The sequence below is a fragment of the Acomys russatus genome, chromosome 25 (genome assembly GCF_903995435.1).
Source record: "Acomys russatus chromosome 25, mAcoRus1.1, whole genome shotgun sequence".
Classification (NCBI taxonomy): Eukaryota; Metazoa; Chordata; class Mammalia; order Rodentia; family Muridae; genus Acomys; species Acomys russatus.
This window is the reverse complement of record NC_067161.1, coordinates 15,789,102-15,814,119: the sequence shown is the minus strand read 5'-3', so window position 1 is coordinate 15,814,119 and position 25,018 is coordinate 15,789,102. Positions and strand designations below refer to the sequence as shown.

General features: G+C 45.8%; 2 protein-coding genes across 2 annotated transcripts in view; both read left to right on the top strand.

The window, feature by feature from the left end:
• Window positions 1–498: 498 nt before the first annotated feature.
• Npm1 (nucleophosmin 1) lies at window positions 499–11,491 on the top strand. The gene is made up of 11 exons (XM_051167596.1): window positions 499–741; window positions 2,141–2,220; window positions 2,541–2,660; window positions 2,832–2,925; window positions 3,544–3,650; window positions 3,761–3,822; window positions 6,845–6,902; window positions 7,155–7,238; window positions 7,933–8,034; window positions 9,861–9,935; window positions 11,139–11,491. Exons 1-11 carry the CDS (start codon window positions 684–686, stop codon window positions 11,175–11,177), a joined length of 879 nt encoding a protein of 292 aa, XP_051023553.1. The 5' UTR covers window positions 499–683; the 3' UTR covers window positions 11,178–11,491.
• A 5,608-nt stretch (window positions 11,492–17,099) lies between these two features.
• Window positions 17,100–25,018, top strand: part of Fgf18 (fibroblast growth factor 18) — a 30,374-nt gene continuing 22,455 nt past the window's right edge. Inside the window, exons 1-2 of the mRNA XM_051167954.1 lie at window positions 17,100–17,207; window positions 17,399–17,435. Of these exons, the coding sequence (XP_051023911.1) occupies window positions 17,176–17,207; window positions 17,399–17,435 (69 nt within the window). The 5' untranslated portion in view covers window positions 17,100–17,175. The remainder of the gene's footprint in view (window positions 17,208–17,398; window positions 17,436–25,018) is intronic.

The window sequence follows — 25,018 nt, the reverse complement described above, 5'->3', positions numbered from 1 at the left end:
ACGTAAAGCTGATTAATTTCGACTTTGGAGAGGCTGCCTCAGAAAAGAGGAATAAAAGCATGGCCAGGTGGCAAGTAGCCTATTATTTTACTTAATAACCCATCCGCTCTACCTTTGGCTCTTGAAGCTATATGGGAAAAATTCCAGGCTTTTGAGCAAGTTAAATAAATGAGGTGATTATGCCTGCTTGTGAAGGAGGCTGTTCTCTGAATCCCTGCCCACGGCCGCCATCTTTTAGGGTGGGCTGCGCAGCCTCTCGACACAGGGCCCACGAGCAGAAGGCAAGCAAACGTGGAACCATTGGAGACGCAGAGCTCCATTACAAAGAGAAAGAGCGCGCCTGCGTTCCGCCGACCAGGGTGGAGGGGCGGAGCCGGGACGGACGCGCGTGCGTAGTCAGAGCCCGCCAAGTACCTGGAGGAGGTGGAGGCGAGGTAGGAGCCCGTAGGGTTGAAGAGCGCTTGCGCAAGAACGCGACGGTGCGGGAAGTGGGGGTGGATCCAGAGGATGCTAACGGAGGCGGGATCAGACGAGATCTCGCGAGATCTCCTGCGGCCATATATACATGCGGCGAGCCCGCGTCCTTTCCTTGGCGTGATTCCGTCCTGCGTGTCTGCCCTAAGGAGCAGTCGGTAGTTTTCTCCGTCCGACTTCACTCACACCGAAGTGCTCGCCTCCGCCTCATGGAAGACTCAATGGACATGGACATGAGCCCTCTTAGGCCTCAGAACTACCTTTTCGGTAACTGCCTGGGAGGGCTTGGGCAGGGCCTGGTGGTTGGGGGGGGGTAGTCCAGCCGCGGCCTGGCTTGTGTACGCTGCGTCGGTGGAGGTCGGAGGATTGGGAGGACCCGCCAGGGTATCGGAAGCTGGGAGGAAGAATCTGCGGCCCGGAGGCTGGAGTGCCGCCCTACTTGGGGCGGGAGAGGCCCAGTCTCGAGCCTCGGGCGTTGGAGTAGCAGTCGGCCGAGGGTGCGACCTTGCACGCATGGCGAGCTGGGTCTCCGACCATATAGACACTGGCTCCTCCGGCGCAAGAAAGTGTGCAGGATCTTGTTCCCGGGCAGCTGGTTTTTTTTTCCCCAGTTGGTCCCCAGGTGGATCGCCCTGCAGAATGAGGCCTTTGCAGCGAGGCCTCCCCCCATCGCCCTATTTTGAGAGGTATATATGTAAAGTCCGCAGCAGACAATCATATGGGCCGCGGCTCCCGCACTAGGAGAGCATCTGAGGGGTTCGGCCATTACCGTGGGCTCGACCGAACAGGCCCCCTGAGACGGAGGGGGGCCCGCAACCTCTGAGAGCACGTGGCTGCCACGTGGTTGGGGGTTAGGGAGGGGGGTGTGGGCTCTACATCCGGGCTCTACTGGTTGATGTCTTGTCAACCCTGAGCCTTTGGGGTCCTGTGGTTTAGGATTGCTGGGCTGGAAATGCTTATTCAGGTGGCTGGTGGGCTCCGGGTTTGTAAGGTCTTTGTTCAGATTTTTCAAAACCCACCGTGAATTTAGAACTCAGGTTGGCTTCTGGTAGGTGGAGTCAGCCTCACGTTGCAGGTGGCCAAAATGATGGTCGATGTGACTTTTGTCTCTAGAAGTAGTTTTTTCTTTGCAAGGGGGGAAAGGGGAGTGAGTATCTGTTGAGCAGATCACGAGGGTTCACTTTGGCACCAAAGTATTTGGGATCTCACATAAACTTTGCTACCACAGACTCAGGTGTTAATTTTTGGTTTTCAGCTTATTAACTATGCTGAGGTTAAATGAGCAGTGGACTGCCAATAACTGTTAGGTGAACCACATTAAATAAATACTTTGAAATTTTGGTAATTTCAATTTCCCCTCACTACTTAAAAGAAGATGAATACTTGTATACATGTACACCTACTGGTGTGTGAGAATTCTAATTTGCCCTACTAACCTTCAAAACTATTGGGTTCAGCTTCAGCCACTGGGTTCGGTTCCAGTTTTAAGTCAAGAGTCTGCTGTGTAAAGGGCAATGGTGCCCCCATTGTAGTTGATAATGAATAATTAGAATTTTTATGGGATTCATTTATGTGTATTGGGTTGATTCCATGAAGAGAACCGAGTAGTTTTGGGTTTTGGTGTTAAATGTCTCCTTGCTAGTTTTGCATTCTTTTTCTTTCACAGGTTGTGAACTAAAGGCTGACAAAGATTATCACTTTAAAGTGGATAATGATGAAAATGAGCACCAGTTGTCGTTAAGAACGGTACATAACTTTGAAGATACTTAGCATTTAAAACAATTTCAGCCATTTAGTGCTTTCTGATGAGTTAGCTGGTTTCACTTCCTTAACTGTTGTAGAGATAGTATATGTTGGTTAATAAAAACTGGGAGTCTATGCCATGTGTTATTTTACATAGCCTTGTGAAGTAATCTTTTAAGTCTGCCAACTTTATTCTATTAGGTTGTATTAGTTAGGAACATATATTTTTATCTGTTTCTTGAGGATTTAAGTAGTGGTGAAAGGATAATCAAAGTTTTGAGTGCTCATAACAGGTGAGACTTGAAGAATCTTTCTGTTCACAGGTCAGTTTAGGGGCAGGGGCAAAAGACGAATTACACATCGTAGAGGCAGAAGCAATGAACTATGAAGGCAGTCCAATTAAAGTAACACTGGCAACATTGAAAATGTCTGTACAACCAACGGTAAGTACATTCCTAAACATTTCATGTTGGTCTAGGTATTTTCTGGTTACACAAGTGTCAACGAAGTATCTATTGCCAACATAGCTCTACAGCTTCTCTTAAAAAGTTTATTGATAAATAAACTGGTGTAAAACACTGTACAGTGTTCAATGATGGAAAATTGTTTTTTAGGTTTCTCTTGGGGGCTTTGAAATTACACCACCTGTGGTCTTAAGGTTGAAGTGTGGTTCAGGACCTGTGCACATTAGTGGACAGCACCTAGTAGGTATGTTTTTCTTACTGGCTTATTGTGATATTTCTTGATTGCTTAGTCCCCAATATAGGCTGGCTTTTTTAAAAAATTTAAGCATGTGTCTTAAACAGTTTAAAACATTTAAACATGTGCCATGGTGTACTTATCCAGGTCAAACGAGACAGTCTGCTTAGTGTCTGATTTTTGTCATGATGCGTCCTGGGCATCAGATTTATTTGTAAGAGCCTTATCAGTTAGGCTATCTTTTTGGACCTCCAGTTTGGACTTTATAAAGCCAGTTTTAGTTCTACTTTTATATACTGAAATGAGACTCTAGTAATGTTTATCTAGAAAAGTCTGGATTTTCTTAACACACTGAACATTTTCTGATCTTCATTTGCTGCCTTTAATGGAATCTTTAAATACCACATGCTATATACTCTTAAGTTCTTGTCAAGAGTTTGTATAACTAGGGCTGGAGACATGGCTCAGCACTTAAGGGAACAGAGGACCTGGGTTCAATTCAGCACCCACATGGCAGCTCACAATTATAACTCCTGTTCCAGATGTACTGACATCCTCACAGTCAAAACACAAATGTAAATAGAGTGAGATAGTTAAAGAAATTTAGTATATCCAATTCTTTTTTAGCTGTAGAGGAAGATGCAGAGTCTGAGGATGAAGATGAGGAAGATGTAAAACTCTTAAGTATGTCTGGAAAACGAACTGCACCAGGAGGTGGTAACAAGGTCCCCCAGGTAAAGATTTTTCATTATAAATAATTTTCTGGGTTTGCGGGGGTGTGGTTGGTTTGGTTAATCATCAAGGAGTGACTGTTGGATTATGAATATATATGTATTTCTTTTAGAAAAAAGTCAAACTTGATGAGGATGAAGATGAGGATGATGAGGATGATGAGGATGATGATGAGTAAGTAGTATGATCTTAGAAACATAACACGCACTGCAAAGGGTTTTTAGGATTGATTTCTACACCCCCTGCTCCCCCCATGGGCTCTGTAAACATGATTAAATAAATGATCAGTGGTGGTGGTGAAAGTAAAGATTTTGTACCTATAAAGAATTTTAGCCTGTGAGTCTTCCATTTTTCTTAATGATGGGACATTGATTTTTCTTGGGAGTTTTGTTGCTGCTGCTGCTTTTTTGTTTTTTGTTTTTAAGTTTTTGAGACAGGGTTTCTCTCTGTTATCTAGACTTGCTTTGTAGACCCGGCTGGCCTCGAACTCAGAGTGATCTGTCTGCCTCTGCTTCCCAAGTGCTGAAATTAAAGGTGTGCGCTACCGCTCCCAGCTTCTTGGGAGTTTCTGGTTTTGCCAGACAGGGTTTCACTGTACCCTTAGGCTGTCCTGGAACTCCCTGCCTCTGCCTCCCTAATGCTGGTGTTAAAAATAGGATTAAAGATAGATAAAATTTTACATGTTTAATATGAGTAAGTTGTGAAAGTAAGCAGATGTGAAATTTGGAACTATTACTGGTCTTCCATGACAATTGTTGCCTTTGAATATCTTCTTCTTGGTTCATGTATATTTATTTGAAAGCATGTTAGAACTAAGGTAAAGAACTGTCCCAGGAAAATCAAACTTGGTGATAACTTTATGGATAGTGGCCAGTGAGGGACAGATAATAGCCTTGAAGTAAACAAGTTTAGTAGTTCCTTCCACTAGTGAGATAATGGTCAACATAGATGTCCGTGAAAGTGAAGTAATGTCTGGAGATCTGTTGACACAGTTGAAGAGTTAAATCATTGCCAGAGCTGTGCATGGTGGGTATGCCTGTAATACCAGCACTCAGTCAGAGGCAGGCCAATCTGGTTCAAGAGACCAGCATGCTCTATAAAGCAAGTCTTAAGATAGCCAAGACTACACAGAAAACCTGTCTCAAAAAAAAAAAAAAAAAAAAAAAAAAAAAGACAAAGTTCTAGAATTCATGAAAGGAAATTAGTGATCTTTCCATTCTGAAAAGAGGCTGTAATTTACACACGTGGCATGTTTGTGTATACAATTTAGGCATGGATTCAAATTCGGCATCAGATACTCAAATATAGTAAAGATTGACTTCCTTATATTTCTTTCTATGGTTTTAATAAGTTGGAGAGTGGCAAATCCATTACCAGATACAAATGGGTTATTACAAAAAACCTTGCCATTTATATGAAGGATTTTTACTATTTTGCCATTTGAGGAGGATCTAGAAGATTACCTTGAGGGATTGTTATAAACTAATAGCATGCTGTTATGAACTGGGTAGTGAATGCTGCTTTATTTACTAAATGGCAATGTATCTGGTCCCATAACAATACTTCCTAGTAATAGAGCTTTCATAGGAAATTTTTAGAATGAGTAATTTTTAGGTAATGCATGACTGATTTAACATTACATAATTAAGCATAGAAGAAAAGGTGGTTAGTTTTATAGAAACTGGCATTGTTTCTGGTACAGAGAAAGTACCTGCATGGAGTGAGTTCTAAGGCCAGTTTTATGCTAGCAAATAGTAATAAATCACCAAAGGCCCTGTGTTTACATGTGGCATTGACATGGTATAGATCCCAACAAGAATTTCCCCTACTACTGAAAAGGTATTTACATACTTCTCTAACTTAATGAGACTAGGTGTGGAAACTACTGTAGGGCCACTGTTGGTTGACTTTGGTCTGAATAGTTAAATTTTGAATACTTAGGTATATATATTTAATGTTTGAAAACAGCATGCTTGAACATTTTGTACTTAGTATTCCTCTTAAATCAAGTGCCATGTGGCGTTAAATAATCTTAGATCTAGATTGTGAAAGTGAGAAGCAGAATCTTCTGAGCTGTTCAATAACACTCAAGTAGTTGGAGGTGGATTGTTCTGTTAATTGCAATCTGGCAGCTTAATTCTAATGGCTTTAGGAAGAGCCAATAAAATAAAGCCCTGCCAAACTGCTCCACCCCCACATTGGAATGAAGAGCTGTAAGGTGAAGAAAGGAGAGCTTTGATTGTCTCAAGGGGAAACATTAGGACACAAGTAGAATCAGAACAGGTTTAAGCTTTTTGCTACATTTAACAAGATCCCTAAAATTCATTGGCTTTTGAGTATAGACATGTTTGTATTACTGAATTTTTAAATATTTCATCAGCCTTAAGGCTTGTTTATTACATTGTCCATATTTCTTAGGCTTATAGCTAGCTACTTGTGAATTTTTGCATGCAAACTTGCCTCTTCAAAGTATTTTCCATAATTGATTCCTGCTCGTTTGTGCATGTCTAGTGATTTTTGACAAGATTGATCCCCATATTCAATTTTCATACTCAATTTTTCTTGTGGATGTGCTAATGCTGTGGGCATTGGGTTATTGTCAACAGTATAGGAGCTTTTAAGTTTATATCTTTTAGTGTGAAGTGGTGTCTTCATGTTTGCTTTATAGTTCCTAGATAAATAAAGCATCTTATGTTTATTGGCTATGTATGTTTTGGGAGAAATGTCTGTCCAGATTATTTGCATAATTAGGCATCTTTGCTCTTGTTATTGGGCTATCGTGTTACATGCCCCTGCCCCCAGAATTTCTCTAACCCTGGCTGTCCAGTTTGGCCTTGAACTCAATCTGCCTCTGCCTTTTTGGCAATCTACTGCCATGAAATTTTGTATCTTTTGGGGGAGGTGATTTGAGACAGGGTTTCTCTGTTACAGAGCCCTAGCTGTCCTGGACTCTTGTTATACCAGGCTGGCCTGAGCAGCTCAGAGGTGCTACTCCACCCCTCACCCCCCAATGCCTCCCGAGTGCTGGGGTTAATTAAAGGCATGCACCACTGCCCTTGGCTTTTTTTTTTTCTTGATCTGTTGACTTGTCTGTTAAGATTTTGCTACAGTGGATGAATATAACTTAGTTCTTTCGTGAAATTGATCCTAAAATTCAAGTTCTCTAAGTAAGCGTCTTGGCTTATTTCATTTGTAGTGATGATGATGATGATGATTTTGATGAGGAAACTGAAGAAAAAGTTCCAGTGAAGAAAGTGAGTACATAAAACGTGCTATGAAATTGTCAAAAATAGGTAATAAAAGACAGGAAAATGCCTTAGTGCCAGGAGTGAAAACTAGCTAAGTTGATCTCATTTAAAAATTGGTTCTGAGCCAGATAGGCTAGAAACCATCATTTTTATATGTCTGTAATTTTTTGGTTGCTTACCTTGGTTTAGGGCAGTTTAATATGTATTGATGTCTACTCTAGAGAAGGCATACTGATTAAGACCAATCTCTATTTGCAGTCTATACGAGATACGCCAGCAAAAAATGCACAGAAATCAAACCAAAATGGAAAAGACTTAAAACCATCAACACCAAGATCAAAGGTAAGTCATTGACCTAGTAAGGAAAAGTAGTAAGTTCTATATAGAAAGCTAGTCTTCCTCAGACTTGGTAAGTGTTTAGGCAACCTTGGCTACATAATAAACTGTAGTGCTGTGTAGTTTGTGAAGAGTGTGTCCTGGGATGGGCTCCAGGCACTAATCTATTTTTAGAACTATTGAATTCTGAGCTGTCTGTATGTGTGTAGAGGCCAGGAGTTGATTGTATTGAGATGCTTGACACAGATTGGCAGCAAAGTGCCCTGAATCTAAACTAGGAATCTTCCAATCCTTTACTCCAATTTTAAAAAAACAGTATTCTGTCTGCATGTCAGAAGAGGGCACTAGATCTCATTCTAGAGTGTTGTGAGCCACCATGTGGTTGTTGGGAAGAACAGACAGTGCTCTTAACTCCAGTCCCTTGATTTTTATCATACCAATTCATATTAGCAACTTCTATACTGTTCATAAAAGGTATTGTAAGGCTTTAGAGAGAAATCTTGGTAATTACTAAGAACAATACTATTAGTTGGGCTTGATGACTCATGCCTCTAATCCCAGGTAGAGGCAGGTGGATTGCTGTGAATTTGAAGCCAGCCAGCCTGGTCTACAAGCTAGTCCAGGATAGCCAAGGCCACAGATAAACCCTACCTTGAAAAAAAAAAACCAGTAGTTTTAACAATCTAAAATTTTTCTCCAGGGTCAAGAGTCCTTCAAAAAACAGGAAAAAACTCCTAAAACACCAAAAGGACCCAGCTCGGTAGAAGACATCAAGGCAAAAATGCAAGCAAGCATAGAAAAAGTAAGTAAGATTACCATTGGATAGTTTGGCCATCCTGGGTAAAAAGTAGATAATACAATAATATGTACAGTCTTGTGCATTTATAAATTGCTCCAGTAACATGTACAAGGATAGGATGCACTCTTAGATAAGAGCATTGTCTTTTAGGATTATGCTGCAGAACCTGCAGAGGGCATTTGGTTTCAATAAAAGTAAAAAGGAAAAGTAAGACCAAGTTTTTGGCTGCCTGATATTATAACTAAGGTGGAAAAAGGATCACATAAGTATTTCATAGTGGTTTGGATAATTGCTATGCCCTCTACCACAGCATCTTCAGTCAATGACCTGGAATTTTATGTGGCTAATAGGCTTACATCTAATACTAAATTTATCTTGTTTGACCATTTGGGTATCTTGTTTGGCCATTTGGGTGGGACTAAAATTTCTGGCTTTTTGTGTAGAAAATTGAATTATTGGGTCAAATGTTTCTTGGAGAATTAGATTTTCTCCATTGTGATTCTAACATGCTAGCTATTGGGAATAACTGGAGTAAGGAAATTGCCTTTCTTTTCCATGTTTTTCCTGTATGTAGGCCCCACATGGCTTCAGAAGATTTTCTTCCGTTGTGCAGCCACGAACAGATTGGAATTTAGCACTTTAGTGCCAGCACTTTATTTAAACTGTAAACTTTGCTGGTGTCACTGAATTAAAAAAAACCCTTGCATACACTGCTAAAATGATGCCCCTCCCCCCCATTTTAATATGGTCCTATCTCCTTGGTTTAATTGCAGGCGCATTGAACATTCCTGGTAAATTAAGCCCAAAGATGGGGAAAGAGGAAAAGGAGAGAAACAAATATAGTCCATACTGAGTACCATCAACAATCCAGACTGAAGTCTTCTATTTTAATCTCAATCCCCTTTCCTGATTGGCCATCCATTCCCCTTGCACGCTGGAAGCAATCTCTTGTTTTCCTATAGCATTTTCCTTTCACTCCTGTGATGCAGAGAACTTTACAGCTTTCTACTGCTTGTGCATCTGCCTCATCTCTTTGACCATGTTTTAATACCTTTGTATCCTTAGCTGCTCAATAAATTTTAAAATGAACCAAACAAATAAGGATGTATGTGACAATATTTTAAAATTAGTGACTTATTGGTGATGGAGGCAATTGAGTACCTAACATTCAATTTTGGAATTTGGAAGCCTTAGTCTTTCTAAAAGCAAAAATGCAAAGAAACTTAGCAAGAGGTGTTATATTTTATATGAAATGAGGAACAATTATAGGGACAATTACTTTTTTTATGCTGATAAATTAACAGTTATAGTAACTAAAGAATTTTTGTGACACCTTGTAGGTATTGTTCATTATGGTTCACTGTCCACATTCATAATTGGAAGCAAATGGGAAGTCTGCTGCAGTTAGTCGAGGGGAGCTACTGTTAACTTTAGACCGTTTCAGTTGGTTCCTGACAAGTGTTATAATGCTATCCTTGGTTCTTGGAAAACACTTGGATTATATTTAGTTTTTCTTTATTGAAGGTGACAAAACTAATTTATAAGATAAGGCCAGGTATACAAGTTATGTATTTGCATTCCTATAGAATCTTCTACAGTTTAAGTTGGCTGTTGGAGGAATTGGACACCCAGCAATGAAAGACCATGGTCTTACTGTTGCTGCTTATTAGGTCTGTTTGGGCCTCTATGTCATTGGTATTTTAGTAAAACAGAAAAGATGACAAGGAACAAATTGTTCATATAATGACATACGAATCTTGGGGAGTTCTCTAATGGTGTCTCAACAATTTGTATGCTTGTACTAAATAATGCTTTTTTCCCCTCAATAGGGTGCCTCTCTTCCCAAAGTGGAAGCCAAGTTCATTAATTATGTGAAGAATTGCTTCCGGATGACCGACCAAGAGGTAACTTTTCTATGTACATTACCAAATCCAGAATTTTCATTGTGATTTATGATTTTTTCCTTCTGTCCCTTAAGTCATGGCTCTTGTAAAAAGTCCCTAACCACAAACAGTACTTAAATGCACGGAAAGAATTTAATTGGCAAACAAAGCAGATTTTTTTGTGTGTGCATTTTCCCCAGCTTTTAAATAGTTGGTAAATTATCTCTTGGTTTCTGAACTTTGTTTTACTCTGGGTAGTGTGTTGGCTAAGGGGATAGATGGTGGGTTTTCTTTGCTCCTTTGAATCTTCTAAACATAAATCTGTTACATGCTCTCTTGGGAACAGTAGTATATTCTCCCCATAGTGAAGAAAGGGAATATTTTGAAAAACCCAACTGGATGGGTTAAAGCTCTTTACATGGGAGAGTTTATGTAAATATTAGAAAAATATGCTAGGAGAATTCACTTGGGTCACAGCAGTGGCAAAGCACTACCAGTGATCTGTCTTCCCAGTGGAATGAAATTTAACTTTCTATTCATCACAGTGGTAAACAGGTAAAATATAAGAGCAGTTAAGTGGTGTCTTAATGTGTTTCATCAGTATCAGTTGTATAATTTTCTATACACAACCTTTGATAAAGTTGGAAAAATGGGGGCAGTTAATGAGTATGGCCTTTTAAAATTTGGTTGTAGTCACAGTGATTAGGATTGAGGCAGAATGGTCAGCAGTTGAGGTGATCAAAATGTGTATCACCAATACCATCCAGCCTTTTGTGTTTTTGTTTGTACTTAACGTAAAAGGCAAAACCCTTGTGGAGAATTGAGATGCTAGAGCGTGCCGCATGCATGCTAGGTAAATGTTCTACCAGAGAATCCTGTTTTTTTAACTGTTTTTAGAAAAGAGTATTGGCTTGTTTTACTGTTACAATATAAATTCCTTTGGGTTTTTGAGGTTGTGATTTGTTCTTGCTTTGTGACACTTAACTATGATTTACTGTTTAAATACATTTACTCATTCTGAAACCTAAAAATAAAACTAGGGCTGAGCCCCATAGGCCAAGGCAACATTGGTCAGATAGCTTTTTTTTTTTAATGTTAAAACAAATGGTTAAGCTATAGGAATCTCCTTGTTAACATTCTGACCTATCCTTAAGTAGAATAAAAAGTATTGAACTGAAGTTTATTGAATTTTATATAAAGTTACATTTTTTTTTTTTTAAACAGGCCATTCAAGATCTCTGGCAGTGGAGGAAGTCTCTTTAAGAAAATGGTTTAAACAGTTTGAAATATTCCGGCTTCATTTCTGTAACAGTTAATATCTGGCTGTCCTTTTTATAATGCAAAGTGAGAATTTTCCCTACTGTGTTTGATGTTGTCCAGGTTCAGTTGCCAAGAATGTGTTGTCTAAATGCCTGTTTAGTTTTCAAGGATGGACCTCCACCCTTTACTTGGTTTTAAGTATGTATGGAATGTTATGATAGGACATAGTAATAGTGGTGGTCAGATGTGGAAATGGTAGGGAGACAAAAATACATGTGAAATAAACTCAGTATTTTAATAAAGTAGCACTGTTTCTATTTGTTTATTGTTTCTTTCATACGTTGTCAGAAGTTAAATATGCTTTTCCCTCATCTCAGTTGAGTATTCCTACTTTCCTTCTAGCTAATCCTGTTAATACATTCCCATCCATGTAAGTCAGTCATGGATATTTAGGGACTAATAATATTATCTAAGTTGGACATAACCATTGTGGCTTCCTGTGAATTCGTCCTGGCTTACTCTGTGGATATTAAAGCACTGTGGCACTGTATGGGAGACTACTCATACTTAAAAAAAACCCAGTCTCGACTATATTCTTTCTGTATGGATTTTTTTCTTAAATTCTGTTTTTGTTGTTAAAGCTTTATAAATAGTTCAGAAACATATAAAAGGAACATATAAAATCATTCATTGTGGGATTATGATTCTGGGGTTGCCCAGAGAGTCATGTGGTTGAGTATGGTACTGTTGACAAACAGCCATTTATGTTAGACTTTTCTAGGCAGGGTCTTTCTTACAACCTCTTCATTAAGGAAATTTTATATGAGTACACAACAGGCATACAATCCTGACATTTTAAACTTATTTGCTAATTATGATAAGGATTAAATTGAAACTTGAATGTTGAGGATATGCTTAACTTTTATACAAAGACCACATAGCTAAATACTTGTCAGTTGTATTAGGGTGATTATTAATGGGGAAGAACACAATTTCACCAAGGTTTAGAGTATGTCTGAGGCATTTCAGAAGCCTGAAAGTGTCCCAATCCCAAACCAAATTTGAGTTACCAGGATGATAAACAAAGCTATAGGAGCAGAGCTTTCTCAGACATTCAGTGCATCCTTGGCTGTTGCATGGGATGAGGCTATGCACAATGCAGAGTGAGCATTGAGATAGCTTCAGAAGTGGAGTTAGCATTTACCTTTTGGAATCTTAGTAAAAAAGGAGGTCTGAGGTTTTAAATGGATTTTAATTTGAAGTTGGTTTTGTCTAAAATTACACTTAGTGGAGGGAACTCCAAATACCCTTTCCACCATGTTATGGCTGGTGTTTCTCAGTTACATTGAGTTCTACACCTGCGTGCTGATTTGATTTTTTTCGAGACAGGGCTTTTCTGTAGCTTTGGTTCTGTTTGACTCAATTTTAGAACTCAAAGGGATCTGCCTGCCTCTGCCTCATGACTGCTCTGATTAAAGGCATGCACCACCACACCCAACTCTTGCTGATTTAGTGATACAAGGTGAAGGTATTAAAACCATTTTATTAAAAGTATCCCTTATAAGGCTAGGTGTGGTGGTACACGCCTTTAATCCCAGCATTCAAGAGGCAGAGGCAGGTGATCTCTTGAGGCCAGCCTGGTCTGCAGAGAATCCAAGATATCAAAACCTACACAAACCCTGTCTCAAACTGAAGGGGGGAAAATACCTTATAAAAAGGCAAATAAGATTCCTGTGTCTCAGCTATTAGGCATGATTCCTAGCCAGCTAGATGACAGTCTTATTCGTGCAGTATAAGCTATTGATGAACTACCTGTGCAAGGCCTACAGAGAGGTCAAGTGGCCTTGGTTTGAAGCACAGGTTGACTTAACAAGAAAAGGAGTTTGCTTACCTGATTTGACTTGAAGTAAGGAATTACTAGTAAAGCATTTTTAGGGTGGGGTGGGGCATCTGGATTCTAGAAATGCATGGTTAAAGTTGCAGGCTATCAGCGATTTTTCTTAAGGAGGCCTTATAGACGTCAAGGCTTGCTGCTTTGAGTTTCATCTGCGTAGATGGTCTCCAGGAGTGTTCTTCAGGTTGCTTGTTTTAGTTTGCTCACGTAAGAAATGAGAATGATCTGGTTGCAGCACTTTGGAGGTAGGCAGATCTGAGTTCGAGGCCAGCCTGGTCTACAAAGAGTCCAGGGCAGTCAAGGCTACACAGAAACCCAATAAGAATGTAAACTTAAACTCATACCTCACTCCCCCTGTTGTACGAGTGTTTGGGGTTGGCCAGGGAAGCGGTGTTTAACATATATTGTGTATGCAGTAGACAGTTTCTACTTAGGGAGGTGTGCAATTGAATGATTCACCATATACTCTTCACTGGAGACCTTAACAGACTTGTGCTGCAGTTAGATTATTCCAAACTGACCATCCGACCTAAATCCTTACGTGTACTACTATTGCTCCAGCCCCAGTCTTCCACTATTTTTAAATTCATTTAGGAGTTCCTGGTTTTTGACCAGAGTTTTAAAGCTTTTTAGTGGTCAAGCATGGTGTAATGTCCAGATGTAGCAGCAGTTGATTGTAAAGCAGGATTCCACTGGAAGGGGAGGGCATCTTGCCCTAGGGACTGTTGGGGAGATGACCTAAGAAGTGATGTTTGTATCCAGAACTGGATGATGCACAAAAATGAATACAAACCTTTAACAAACAATGCTGGCTACTTGGTACCTCCTGCTCACAAGGCATTAAGGCCTGCTCTTCGCTGCTGTCCCTGGTAATGCCTTCCTGTCACTGGAAAACTTTCCACTTTAGTCATTTGTCTCACGCATACCTGAAATATTCCTTTGTATGGCTGGCTGCATCCTTCCTATCATTGGCCTCAGCCTACATATTGGCCAGCTCTTTGGACTATCTGCAGTTCGTAATTTTTTACTTTTCAGAATGCTGGTTAGAATAAAAACTTGGCACGTCTTGACTTACTGATTATTACTCAGTTACACTGTGAGAAGATAATTATGTGTGGGTGCATGCATGTATTTGTGCACATATGAGTGTTAGAGCCTACACATGCAAGTCTTAAGACAACTTGGGTAGATTCCTGCCATTACATGGGTTTCACTTGCCACACCTTACCACCACCAACAAATTATTTTTAAGCTGGTTACCTTATCTCAGCAAGTAATGATAACAGGATCTCAGACAGCAGTGGAGTAAGTTATCACATTAGTACTTAAGTACCATTTTGAACATTTAAGGTTGATGCATATGTATATTAATATCTGAAACCGCTTCAGGGTGTAATTGAGAAAGGAGTGACCTAAATGGCTTTGTTTGAAGTCAATAGATACTGTTTTTGATGCTTCAGTGTAAACGATCTTGTCTCTACTTAATGAAATTAGATATGAAAAGACAGAGTTAAGGTTAGTAGTTGGCAGCTAAAGTGGTTGTCTTCAGTGTGTGTCACATTGTATGTGCAGCAGTCTTGAGTTGTTAGCTGTATTTTGTAGGCAAGGAAGAACATTCAGGTCTTCTAGAGACTGAGTTTTCAAAGAACTGTGGCACGTGTGTGCAGGTACCCACCCAAGCAGGAAACTGCTGAGCCATCTCTCCAGCCCCTTCCCCCTTTGGCTCTGAGACAGGGTTTAATGTAACACCCAGGTGGGCTGGCTGGCCAAGTCCAAGCATAAGCCTTTTATCCCGTTTGTAGCCTGGTGTTGGGAATTAAACTGTGGGTCTTTCCAGTGAGCCACAATCCCACCACCAGGACCTGTGATTCTTGAATTCATGCTCTCAGAACACCACTGGATTTTTGGGACCTGGGACTGCGTTCGTGTGATAAATGAAGTGGAACAATAACCCATTGCATTCAAAAGTAATGAAAAATAGTAATAGAATGCAGATATGAAAGAATGATTCTTAGCCAGGAGATACATGAAACATTTCAGCAGTTAAGTAAAACCCCTACCCCTCCGAGGGTATGTGTGGGTGTGTCAGTTTGTGAAGCAAGGCCAAAGGCTTTTCAGTTCGTCTCTGTGGTTTGTCACTTCACTCTGGATTGGTTGGTTCATTCCAGAATTCAGGAAGTTACTAATAACTGCAAGAATAGTCCTGGCAGTCCAGACAATCTACATAGAGTCAATTTAGCTTCATGCAAGATGTATGTCAAAGCCCTCGATTTTGCAAGGGTTTTCGGGATTTGTTTTTAATGCTGCCTCTTTCGCCTCAACTTTGAAAAGGAATTGAAAGCTTACAGGGAGGTCTGGTGCTTGGAACAAATACTATGCACCCTCTCTACTGTATGCTCCAGTGAAAGGGGAATAGCAACCACAGCTACTGACACAAGGCTCTAAACCAAATAATCTGAATTCCTGAGTTTTGCATTTTGAGCTTGTTCTCTAGTTTCTTGCCCACTGTGACCTGTTTGTCTTAGCATCAGTCCAAAGCAGAGCTTGGCTGACCCAGGCTCTAGGCAGAATGTGGCAGGTCTCGGACAACAATATCTACATTTTGAGGTTAATGGAAGGACAGAAAAAGTTCATGGTTGGTGATCAAGGGCAGGAAAACAAGCTTGTTAGTGTCTAAACCGAAGAGGACCTGAGTGAGCGCTGACCAGAGTCCTGGCTACTCTCAGGCATGTATCCGGTAAGGGCTGGGGTTACAGAGACACTTTCGGACCGCTAGGTGGTAGCCGTGTGCTTCCATAAACCCGGTCACCTACTAAAGAACGCAGCTGGAATCTCTAGAACGGACCTTAGAGTCCCAGAGCGGGGGAAGGGAGAGAGAGACGCCCTTGAGCCCTTCCCATCTCCCCTGGCAGGGTCAGGGAGAGAAGGCTTCGCTTAAGGTTGTCATCCTCTGGTGGTCGTGGTGGTGGTGGCGGCGGCGGCGGCGGCGGCGAGCGTCTGGGAAAAGCCACTATCTTGCGTGGCCTCAGAACAAGGGTAAACACGATTCTTTTCAGTTGAGGCACCTCACCGAGTGGGTCTTGCTCGTTCTCCCCTTGCTTTCGAACATTAGTAAATGTGAATGCGAACAGCAAATATGACGGAGGGAGGACTCTCTGCACCTAATTGGATTCTTTGGGAATCCCGCCTGCTCCATTCGGCCAATATTAGCGTTGTGGCGCAGAGTTCCGTCGGTTTCCAGCTCTCATCAGCTCCAGATTCGTGGGTTCTGCCCTGCTGAACCGCCAGACCCTTCGCCGACAGTCTGAGTGCCTCCCCTTCAACCCTGAGCCGCCAGAAGGAGGAGGCAGTGGAGAGGCCGCGGCAGGCAGGCGAGCAGGCAGTGCCGGCTTTGATGTGGGCGCGGCGCACCCAGCCGAGCTGAGCGCCCGTCCGGCCGCGCCCCGAGGGGGGAGACCCCGGGCCCCGCATCCTCATTGTGCCGGCGCGGGCCCGGGCCCGCCCCCGGCCCCCCGCCCCCTCGCCGCCCGCGCGTAGAAAACGCCCCGGCCGCCGCCAGCGGTGGGAGGCGGCGATGCGCACGGCCGGAGAGACACGGAGGAGGAGACATGAGCCGGCGGGCGCCCAGACGGAGCGGCCGTGACGCGTTCGCACTGCAGCCGCACGCCCCAGCCTCGGAGCGCTGATTCCGGTCCCGCCAGCCTCCCGCCCGGGCCGCGGCGCCCCAGCCGCAGTCCCCGCCGTGCATGCTGCCCCAGGACTGAGCCGGCAGCCAGCGTCCCGCGAACGCCCAGACGGCCCTCCCGCCCGCCCGCCTCGGACTAGCTTCTCCGCACCGGCCGAGCGCCTCCCGCACCGCGGTCGCCCCGCAGCCCCCGCGCCGGCTCGGAGGGCGCAGCGCTCGGGAGGTGCCGCGCGGGGCGCTGATGCCGCAGGGCGCGCCGCGGAGCGCCCCGGAGCAGCAGAGTCTGCAGAAGCAGCCGGCGAGGAGGGAGCAGCAGCAGCGGCGGCGGCGGCGGCGGCGGCGGCGGAGGCGCCCGGTCCCGGCCGCGCGGAGCGGACATGTGCAGGCTGGGCTAGGAGCCGCCGCCTCCCCCCCGCCCCGCGATGTATTCAGCGCCCTCCGCCTGCACTTGCCTGTAAGCGCCCGCCCGGGGCTGGCCACCCTGCCTGGATGCCTGTCCTCCCCTGCCTGGATGCCTGTCCCCGTGCGTGTGGCTGTCTGTCTGCCCGCCTGTCTGCTCGCATGACTTTCTGCTGTGTGTCTGTCTATCCATCTGCGCCCCCTCCCTCAGGTCCTACTGACCGCCTCTCCCTCTTTCTCCCGCAGGTGTTTACACTTTCTACTGCTGTGCTTCCAGGTTCAGGTATGTGGGCTCTTGAGAGTCAGGTCGTGCCCCTTCGCCCCCCCCCTATTTTGTCCCCCCCCTGCACGCTCTTCCTCGAGGTGCAGGACGACCCCCCTTCCCGGAACCGCGCCCCCTCTCGGTGCCCCACCCCTCCTGGGCAAAAAGCCCAGTGCACCTGTTCCCAGGGCGCGGAAGGGCGGTTTCGCGCGCGCCCTGCCCTGGCGGTGTCCAGCCAAAGGCTAGGAGCTGCTGCGTGGCTGGAGCCAGTGCAGGCTGTCGCGGCCATGGTCAGCCTCTATAGGGAGAACTCCCAGAACCGAAAAGTGATGTGCGGAACTCCAACCCCTCACCGCAGCTGGAGGAGGGTAGAGACCTAGGGCTTTTTCTGCCAACTGTCCCTTTACAGCCTGCTTGTGCCTGCAGACAAAAAAGGTTGTTTTCAGCTGAGTGGATTTTGAGTCCAGAGAGCAAGAGAGCTTTAGTTGTAAATTACTCTGTGGGTGGGAGAGGAGAGGAGAGGAGAGGAGAGGGAGAGACTGAGACTGAGACTGAGACTGAGAGAGAGAGAGACTGCTCTCTATCCTGCTGCGCTCTGCTCCACATGTCCTTGCCCAAGGTGGTGCAGCCCAGGGCTTGTTCCCTGCCTGGTCCCCGTTCACTCTCTGTGAATCAGAAGAGGGCTTGGCGCTCAGCCTGGAAAGCACTTGCTAAAATCTGATCTGTTACTTCAGCAGCTTTCAGACTCGGGAAGGTCTTGGCACACAGACAGTTGGAATGCTCTGGCTTCCAAAGCCGTGGAAATGAAGGAAAAGGGGGGGGGGGTAGGGAGTCGACTTCAGCCCCGATTAGAACCAGACCAGGGTTGCCTCAGCATGGTGTGTGGGGGGGGGGGGGGGGGCGGCGGCAAAGCGAATAGGAAACACCAGCTGCCCAATACCTCCACCTACCTACAGCTACAAGGGGAAGGGAGGGGGCTCAGGATAAACTGGACATAAGCCAAAAGAGGATTATCTGTCCCCTCCCCCTCTCTGTGAAAGGCAGGTGTCCTTGCAGGGGTAATGGGAAGATGCTTGTGCCTTCTGAGTTCTGTTGATGTCTGGAGACTGCCCTGTGCACGGGCTTGAGGCGGTTCTCCCAGGTACAAGGAAGTTTGTGTTTGTAGCTGCTGCTGCTGTGGTTCCTAGCTTGATCAATGTTTGCTATTGGGTCTTCTACATCTTGACTCTTTGAGAGAAGACTGTTCCTTGGGACAGGGCAACCAGTGAGACTCAGGGCTAGAAGGATAGATGGATGGACAGACCGATGGCTCCTTCCTTCTGTTGGCCAGGCTTGGGGTCCCCAGTGACTCCTTGAATCAATACAACTGGAGTCAGTAACTTAAGGCTGGCTGTTTGCCAAAGCAGATGTGACCCTGTGTGGTGAAGGGGGTGGGGGACTGGTGGATGTTAAAGAAAAAGGCCAGTGCCAGGCATGGGCTGCCTAGTCTGTCTGCAGCTGAGTTCTCAAGCAGAGGGCAGGTCCCAGGGTCACTCCAGGGGGTCTGCTCCTCTGTCTGGGCTGAGCCTGCGCAGGAGCTGAGGATATGGGTATGGAAGCAGAAAGGAACCTTTGGATCTTGCTGCCCGAGCCTGCACGTGCTTGCTGCTCTCAGTTCTTTAAGTAGGGCCCGGGAGGGGCTGCTGGGTGGTCTTTGTGTTGTTCTCTGGTGGGAGTGCGAGGGAGGGAGTCTGGACCCCAGCTTCCCACCTCCACCTCCTGGCCAGAACTAAGCCAGCATCTTTCAGAAAGAGCTGGGTGGTCTGCTTGGCTTAGGTCAAGAGGCAGGATCTGTGCAGGTGAGGGAGCCTCCTCTTTTCCAACCCCCTTCCTTTTGCCCCTTTGTCAAACCCTTCTGCCTCTCCATTTCTGAATTGCATAGGGCTGGTGTTTTTAACCCTTGGTCTGTATCCTTGGGACTGGCTGGGAGTGTCCTTGAAAAATCACTCAGAAAATAGTGTGCAAATTTGGTATGCCTGGATGAGGATTCATAGTAATCCTTAGGCTTCTTTTTTCTTTTTGTTTTTTAAAGTACCCAGGATTCCTAAAAGGTAAATAAATAAATATCAGGGGGAATGATTAGCAGGCTCCTGTTGGCTTTTATCGTTCAGAGAGTGATGGAGTGGTTCTTAGCGGTAGAGATGAAGATGGCTTCAGAGGTGTGGCTTGCCTGGAGTCTGCAGTCAGAGGCCAGTTCGTCTGATGCTGTGAAAGGAGATGTAGCCCTAGGCAGAATGCACAAGGACGTCTGCAGGTGGAATGCCTTTGGTACAAGTGGACCAGAAGGCCTTGAGAAGGGGCGCAGGGCTTGCCCATAGGTGATCTCTGCCTGGACCCCAGCTTCATCGTGCCCCGTCTATGGCCAGTAGGACTTTTAGTTTCATTTGTGCAAAGTGACCCTTAGGGCCAGAAGAGATGTTGCTATTACCCACTCAGGGAGGCATATCGGCCAAGTGGAAAACCAGTTTACTTCCATCCTTACTATTTTAGGATGTCAGTACTGTTTTAGCAGTGGAATTTCTGGGTGCCTCCCCTCCTCCCTCTCCTCAGCCACCAGGCCCCAAATGGATTCCCCACCAAGTCAGGTTTCCATGAACACACTCAATGCCAGACACTGCCTTCTGCCCGCCACCAGTGTGGTGAGCCCCGCCTTCACCCACTGGCCACCCTGGGAAGTGGAAAGCTGGGAATTTAATAAAACCCCATCATCCTTTCTCCACACGATTCAGGACACCGCAGATAGCTCAAATCAGAAGAATTTTAAAAATTTCCGCGGGGAGCAGGCAGCGTGACCAGTAAATTGCTTTTCTGCACTTGGCTGAGCTCTGACAATGACACCGGGCCGGGCTTTTCACGAAGCTCTGCCGGCACCTGCCTGACATTGTTCCTGCCGCCAGGCTCCACTAGGTCCTTGCTTTCCTCAGACAGGCTAGCATAAGGCGGGCCAGTGCAGGGAGGTGGGGATGGGGAGGGGGTGGGTGGGTGGGTGTCTTCCTCCAGCCTCTTGTCTTTCCTGCCAGCCCCTTATTCCTCCCACAGAGCTACTTCCAGACTCACCAGGAGGTATTGGAGTTTGGAGCTCCCTTCATATTCCCACTTGACCACCCGCACCGAACCTCCTCCTCACTGAGGCCCATTAGACCCTCCCTCCACACTAGTCAGACTGGAGAGGCTAGGGGACAGTGCCCTTCAGGACAAGAGGAGGAGGGAAAACTGTCCTGTTGCATGGCACTTTAACGATCTTATTTGTTTCTATTTTATGTACATTGGTGTTCTGCCTGTACTTATGTCTGTGTGAGAGTGTCGGATCTGCTGGAACTGGAATTGTGAGCTGCCGTGCGGTTGCTGGGAATTGAACCAGGATCCTTTGGAAGAACATCCAGCGCTCTTAACCCCTTAGCTATCTCTCCAGCCCCTGGATGGGTCTATTCTCTTGAGTTTCCATTCAACACGTAATCTGCTTCTTGTTTGCTTTGGGAATGAGCCCTAGGCAGTCTCTGGCCTCAGAGGGGGACACTGCTGGATGCTCCTGGAACTGTGGCATCTCTTCCACTTCCCGTGTAGAGACTTGCTTAGGTGCAAAAGAGACTGTTTCTTAGAATTTAAGGGGGTCTCATGTAGGGACATTGTTCTCATCCCTCTAGCTCTCTATAAGGAAGCCAGGAAGCCAGTCATATTCCCGCTCCACAGAGAGAGAAACCAGACACAGAACCAGGTAGGAAAAGCGGAAAGGCTTTGTTCAGGGCCATGGCTACAAGCCAAGAATCTGGATTTAAGATCTTATATTTGGACCGGGTGTGATGGTGCATGCCTTTAATCCCAACACTCGGAGGCGGAGGCAGGTGCATCAATGGGAATTCGAGGCCAGCCTGATCAGCAAAGTGAGTCCAGGACAGCCAGGGTGACACAGAGAAACCCTGTCTTGAAAAACCAAAACCAAAACAAACCCTTGTATTTCTTCTATTTCTTCTGGAAGGAATTCTCAAGTTGACTAGTAGAGGAAAGTGTCCCAGGAGACATCCTGGGGCCAGGCCCTTAGTGGGAAGTCCTGTTTAGATTCTCAGGAGGATAGGTGGCCCTGGTGTAAGCCAGCTGCCTCCCTTTCCCTGTCAGAAAGCCCCACTCTTCTGGGAATGCCCCAGAGCCAGAGGTGGGTGCTCTGGGGGTGTGTGTGCTGTGTGTCATAGGAGGCCTATGTCTTTCTCCAAGCCTCCTTCCTAGGGCAGAGAGAAGGGAGGGGTGGGGCACCCTGCCAGCATTCCTGCAGCCAGGGAAGGTCACCCACTTGCTTTGAGATAAGGAGGTGGATTCTTTAAATTTCTTGTGGTTGGCACAGCCAGTGTCAGTCGGCGGGGGGTAGTCTGTCAGAGTCACAGGTATAGCCTCCACCCTACAATGGGACAGCTCTGTGGTTCTATGCCCTCCCCCCCCCCCCCAAGGGGAGATTTGAAGGAGAGCAGGGGCGAGTCATCTATTCCCAGTAGAACTTTGTGTTTCTGACTTGACTATGTTGCAGAAAACTTATGGAGGTGCTTACACCGGGCTGCTGGTCCTCCAGGCTGCTGACAACAGCTCAAGCCCACTGTTTTACCTGGGTGTCTCTGTCTTTTACAGGATTCAGGTTGTAGTTTATAACTGGCTTGGGATTAGAGAGTTCTGTAAACAAAGAACAACCACAGCAGAGCACAGTAAGCTGCCTCTGGTCACACAGTGAGAGAGAGGCAAAGCTGTGGATACTACTGGATGCCTGATTCCAGGGCATCTGAAGGCTTGCGATTCGTACAGCCTGGTTCAAACTGTAGATCTGCCTTCTATTTGCTGTGTGGCCATGGGACAAGATACTTAATCTCCCTGGGGCTTAGCTTCTGTATGTGTAAACTGGCAAAACTACCACTCGCCCCTCCTAAGAAACAAAAACCCCAATGGCACAGTTGCTATCTTCTAATGGGAGTAGATGGTAGTTCTAGGCTTGGCTGCTGTGGTCCTGGTCCTAGAAGTGTTCTTTCACCTGTTGGGTACAACAAGCACTGCTCCCTCCTGGTGTGTGTGTTTGTGTGTGTGTGCTGAACAAGGGCTGTTCTGATGATCCTGTGTGTGTCCTTTGATGTTGACTTTAATGCTGTTGGCAAGACTGCTCACTAGCAAGGGCCCATGGCAGACCACTGAGTAAAGATGCATGCTGACATCTTTCCCCATAGACCGGGGCGGGAGGAGAGGCACCTGGCCTCAGGATGAGCTTAGGCCTGCTGCTGCACCATGTGCCTGAGTTGGGAATTTGTTCTGGAACATAGGTGGCCCCTAAGGGTGTATGTGGCCTGGCTGGCTGGTAGTTCTTCTGCACTGACATCTAAGTAACATATAAAATGTTGCTGTGTTGATGATGGGGCCAGAGACACTGCCCTGGTCAGTTGAGGGCCACTGAAGACTCCAGGGCTGTATAATCAGTCTCTCCTTTGGCTCAGTCAACCCTGGGCCTTTGCTCTACTAAAGTGGTTCTCAATCTGTAGGTCGAGACCCCTTTAACGACAAACCATTATCTGCAAAACATACTTGCATTGCGATCCATAACAGTAGCAACATTACAGTTATGAAGTAGCAACGCAATAGCTTTATGGTTGGAGGGGGTCACTGCAACATGAGGAGCTGCATTCAAGGGTCGCAGCGGGTACGAAGGCTGAGAACCGCTGCTCTACTGAGCTTATCTGGCTGGGTAGGAGCAGGGCACCGGAAGTGTTCATAGGGCCCCGTGCACAGGCACTGGCATCAAAGAGGCCTGGGTTTCAGTTCTGTAACTGTTTACTTGTAAGCACCTGCTCCCCTATATCTGTAAAGTGTAATAATGTGAAGGATCTCCATGGAGCTAGGGAGCGGACAACACTCAATGAATAGCTGAGTAATTGTAATTGCCTGGTCAACTATATGCCGTGTCCTAGGTCCATCGGGTGCTGCCACGTGCTAGAGAGAGCAAAGGAAATGTGGTCTTTCGAATGAGAAGCAGCAGGTATTCTGGGCTGTTGGTATTAGAGATTTGAATTTAGGCCCACATGTTATTCCACATTTGGGTAAGACCCTAAACCTCTAAACTGTTTTATAAACAGGGCTTAACTATGCTATCCCCAAGGCTTTGCATGGTGGCACTCACCTGTAAGTCAACACTGGGGAAACTGAGGCAGGATGGTGAATCAGCCTGGGATATATAGTGGGACCCTGGTGCACGCCTTTAATCCCAGCTCTTCGGGAGGGAGGGGAAGAGGCAGGTGGATCACTGTGAGTTCGAGGCCAGCCTGGTCTACAAAGCGAGTCCAGGATAGCCAGGACTACACAGAGAAACCCTGTCTTGAAAAACCAAAAAAAAAAAAAAAAAAAAAAAAAAAAACCCAAAAAATTTAAAAAGTCAAAAAACCACAAGAGAATCCTCAAGCACTTTCCAGACTCATTGATAGGAATAATGAAGGCCATATCTTGGGCCATGTATTCAGTAGACACTCAATTATGGTATCATTCTTTGCAAATAAACAACTAATAAGCATTTATGGGATACCTGCTGTATGCCTGCCTCCGCAACTGGGTTTGCTCTTCAAGGCTTCGGCCTTTCCCTAGTGTACTATATGAGGAGGTGAGCACTTTGGGTTGTTTCCACCCCTCCCCCACCTTCTGCCTTGGGATCCCATGATACCGGTTCACTGTCTTTGACAAACTGCATCCTTTGCTAGAATTCATAGGCACAGGAAAGAGCCTGGAGTCTGCTTTCAGCCCACTGGTCACACCCTGTCTTGGGGCACTCACTAGCTGTATGACACAGATGGCATAGCCCCTCTGTACTCACCATTAAGGAAGCACCAGGGGTTGCTGGGAGGGGGACTTTGGTCCCTGGGGGGAGCCCTTGGCATGAAGCCAGGCTCTTTTGCAGATGTTAAGTGAGCCAGAGCTCCAGCTCTGGCTGAGGATGTCTTGAGGCCTGCTTGTCCACCGGGCTTGTACTTGTTCCTTGAAACCCAGGGGAGGGCAGACCCCCCTGCTGCAGGCTCTGGGTCCTGACTGGGAGCCTCTCAGCTCAGTGAGCAGAGGGTTTGGGAGCCTGGACCTGGGCTTGAGTTCCTGTGGCCACCACCTCTGTGCCAGGTGCTGGGCTCCTAAGGGTCCATGCCTGTCCCAGCCCCTGGGTGGCAGGTACTGAGGGATGCTGCTGCAGAACAGAGCCGGAAGGACAACGGGTTCGTGATGAAGGCCCCTGAAACTGGACCTGGGCCAGAGCAGTTGGCCAGCGGAAGTGTGTGCTGTGAATGCAGGTGCATGCGCATGGAAGGTCACTGAGGCACTTGGCACAGGCTTCCTGGAAGCAGGGAACAGCACTGTGTGTGCAGCGTGCTGTAAACCCCGTTGTGATTGCTAGAGCATCATGCTCAAAAAGGGGCTGACGGAAGAGGTCCTCGTGGGTCCTGAGCACCAGAAAAAAAGGAGCTTTTTTTTTTTTTTTTTCCCCATCATCTCCTGGGCTTGATGACCACATTTGCCTTCAGGGAGACCACATTTGATTTCAGGGAGAAGAGTGATGTTGAGGTGCT

Excerpts from the sequence above, each read along its gene's own strand:
- Npm1 (XM_051167596.1), top strand. The coding sequence starts at position 684 with ATGGAAGACTCAATGGACATGGACATGAGCCCTCTTAGGCCTCAGAAC. Across the intron at positions 7,239-7,932 it reads CATCAACACCAAGATCAAAG|GGTCAAGAGTCCTTCAAAAA; the intron begins GTAAGTCATTGA and ends ATTTTTCTCCAG. Across the intron at positions 9,936-11,138 it reads TCCGGATGACCGACCAAGAG|GCCATTCAAGATCTCTGGCA; the intron begins GTAACTTTTCTA and ends TTTTTTAAACAG.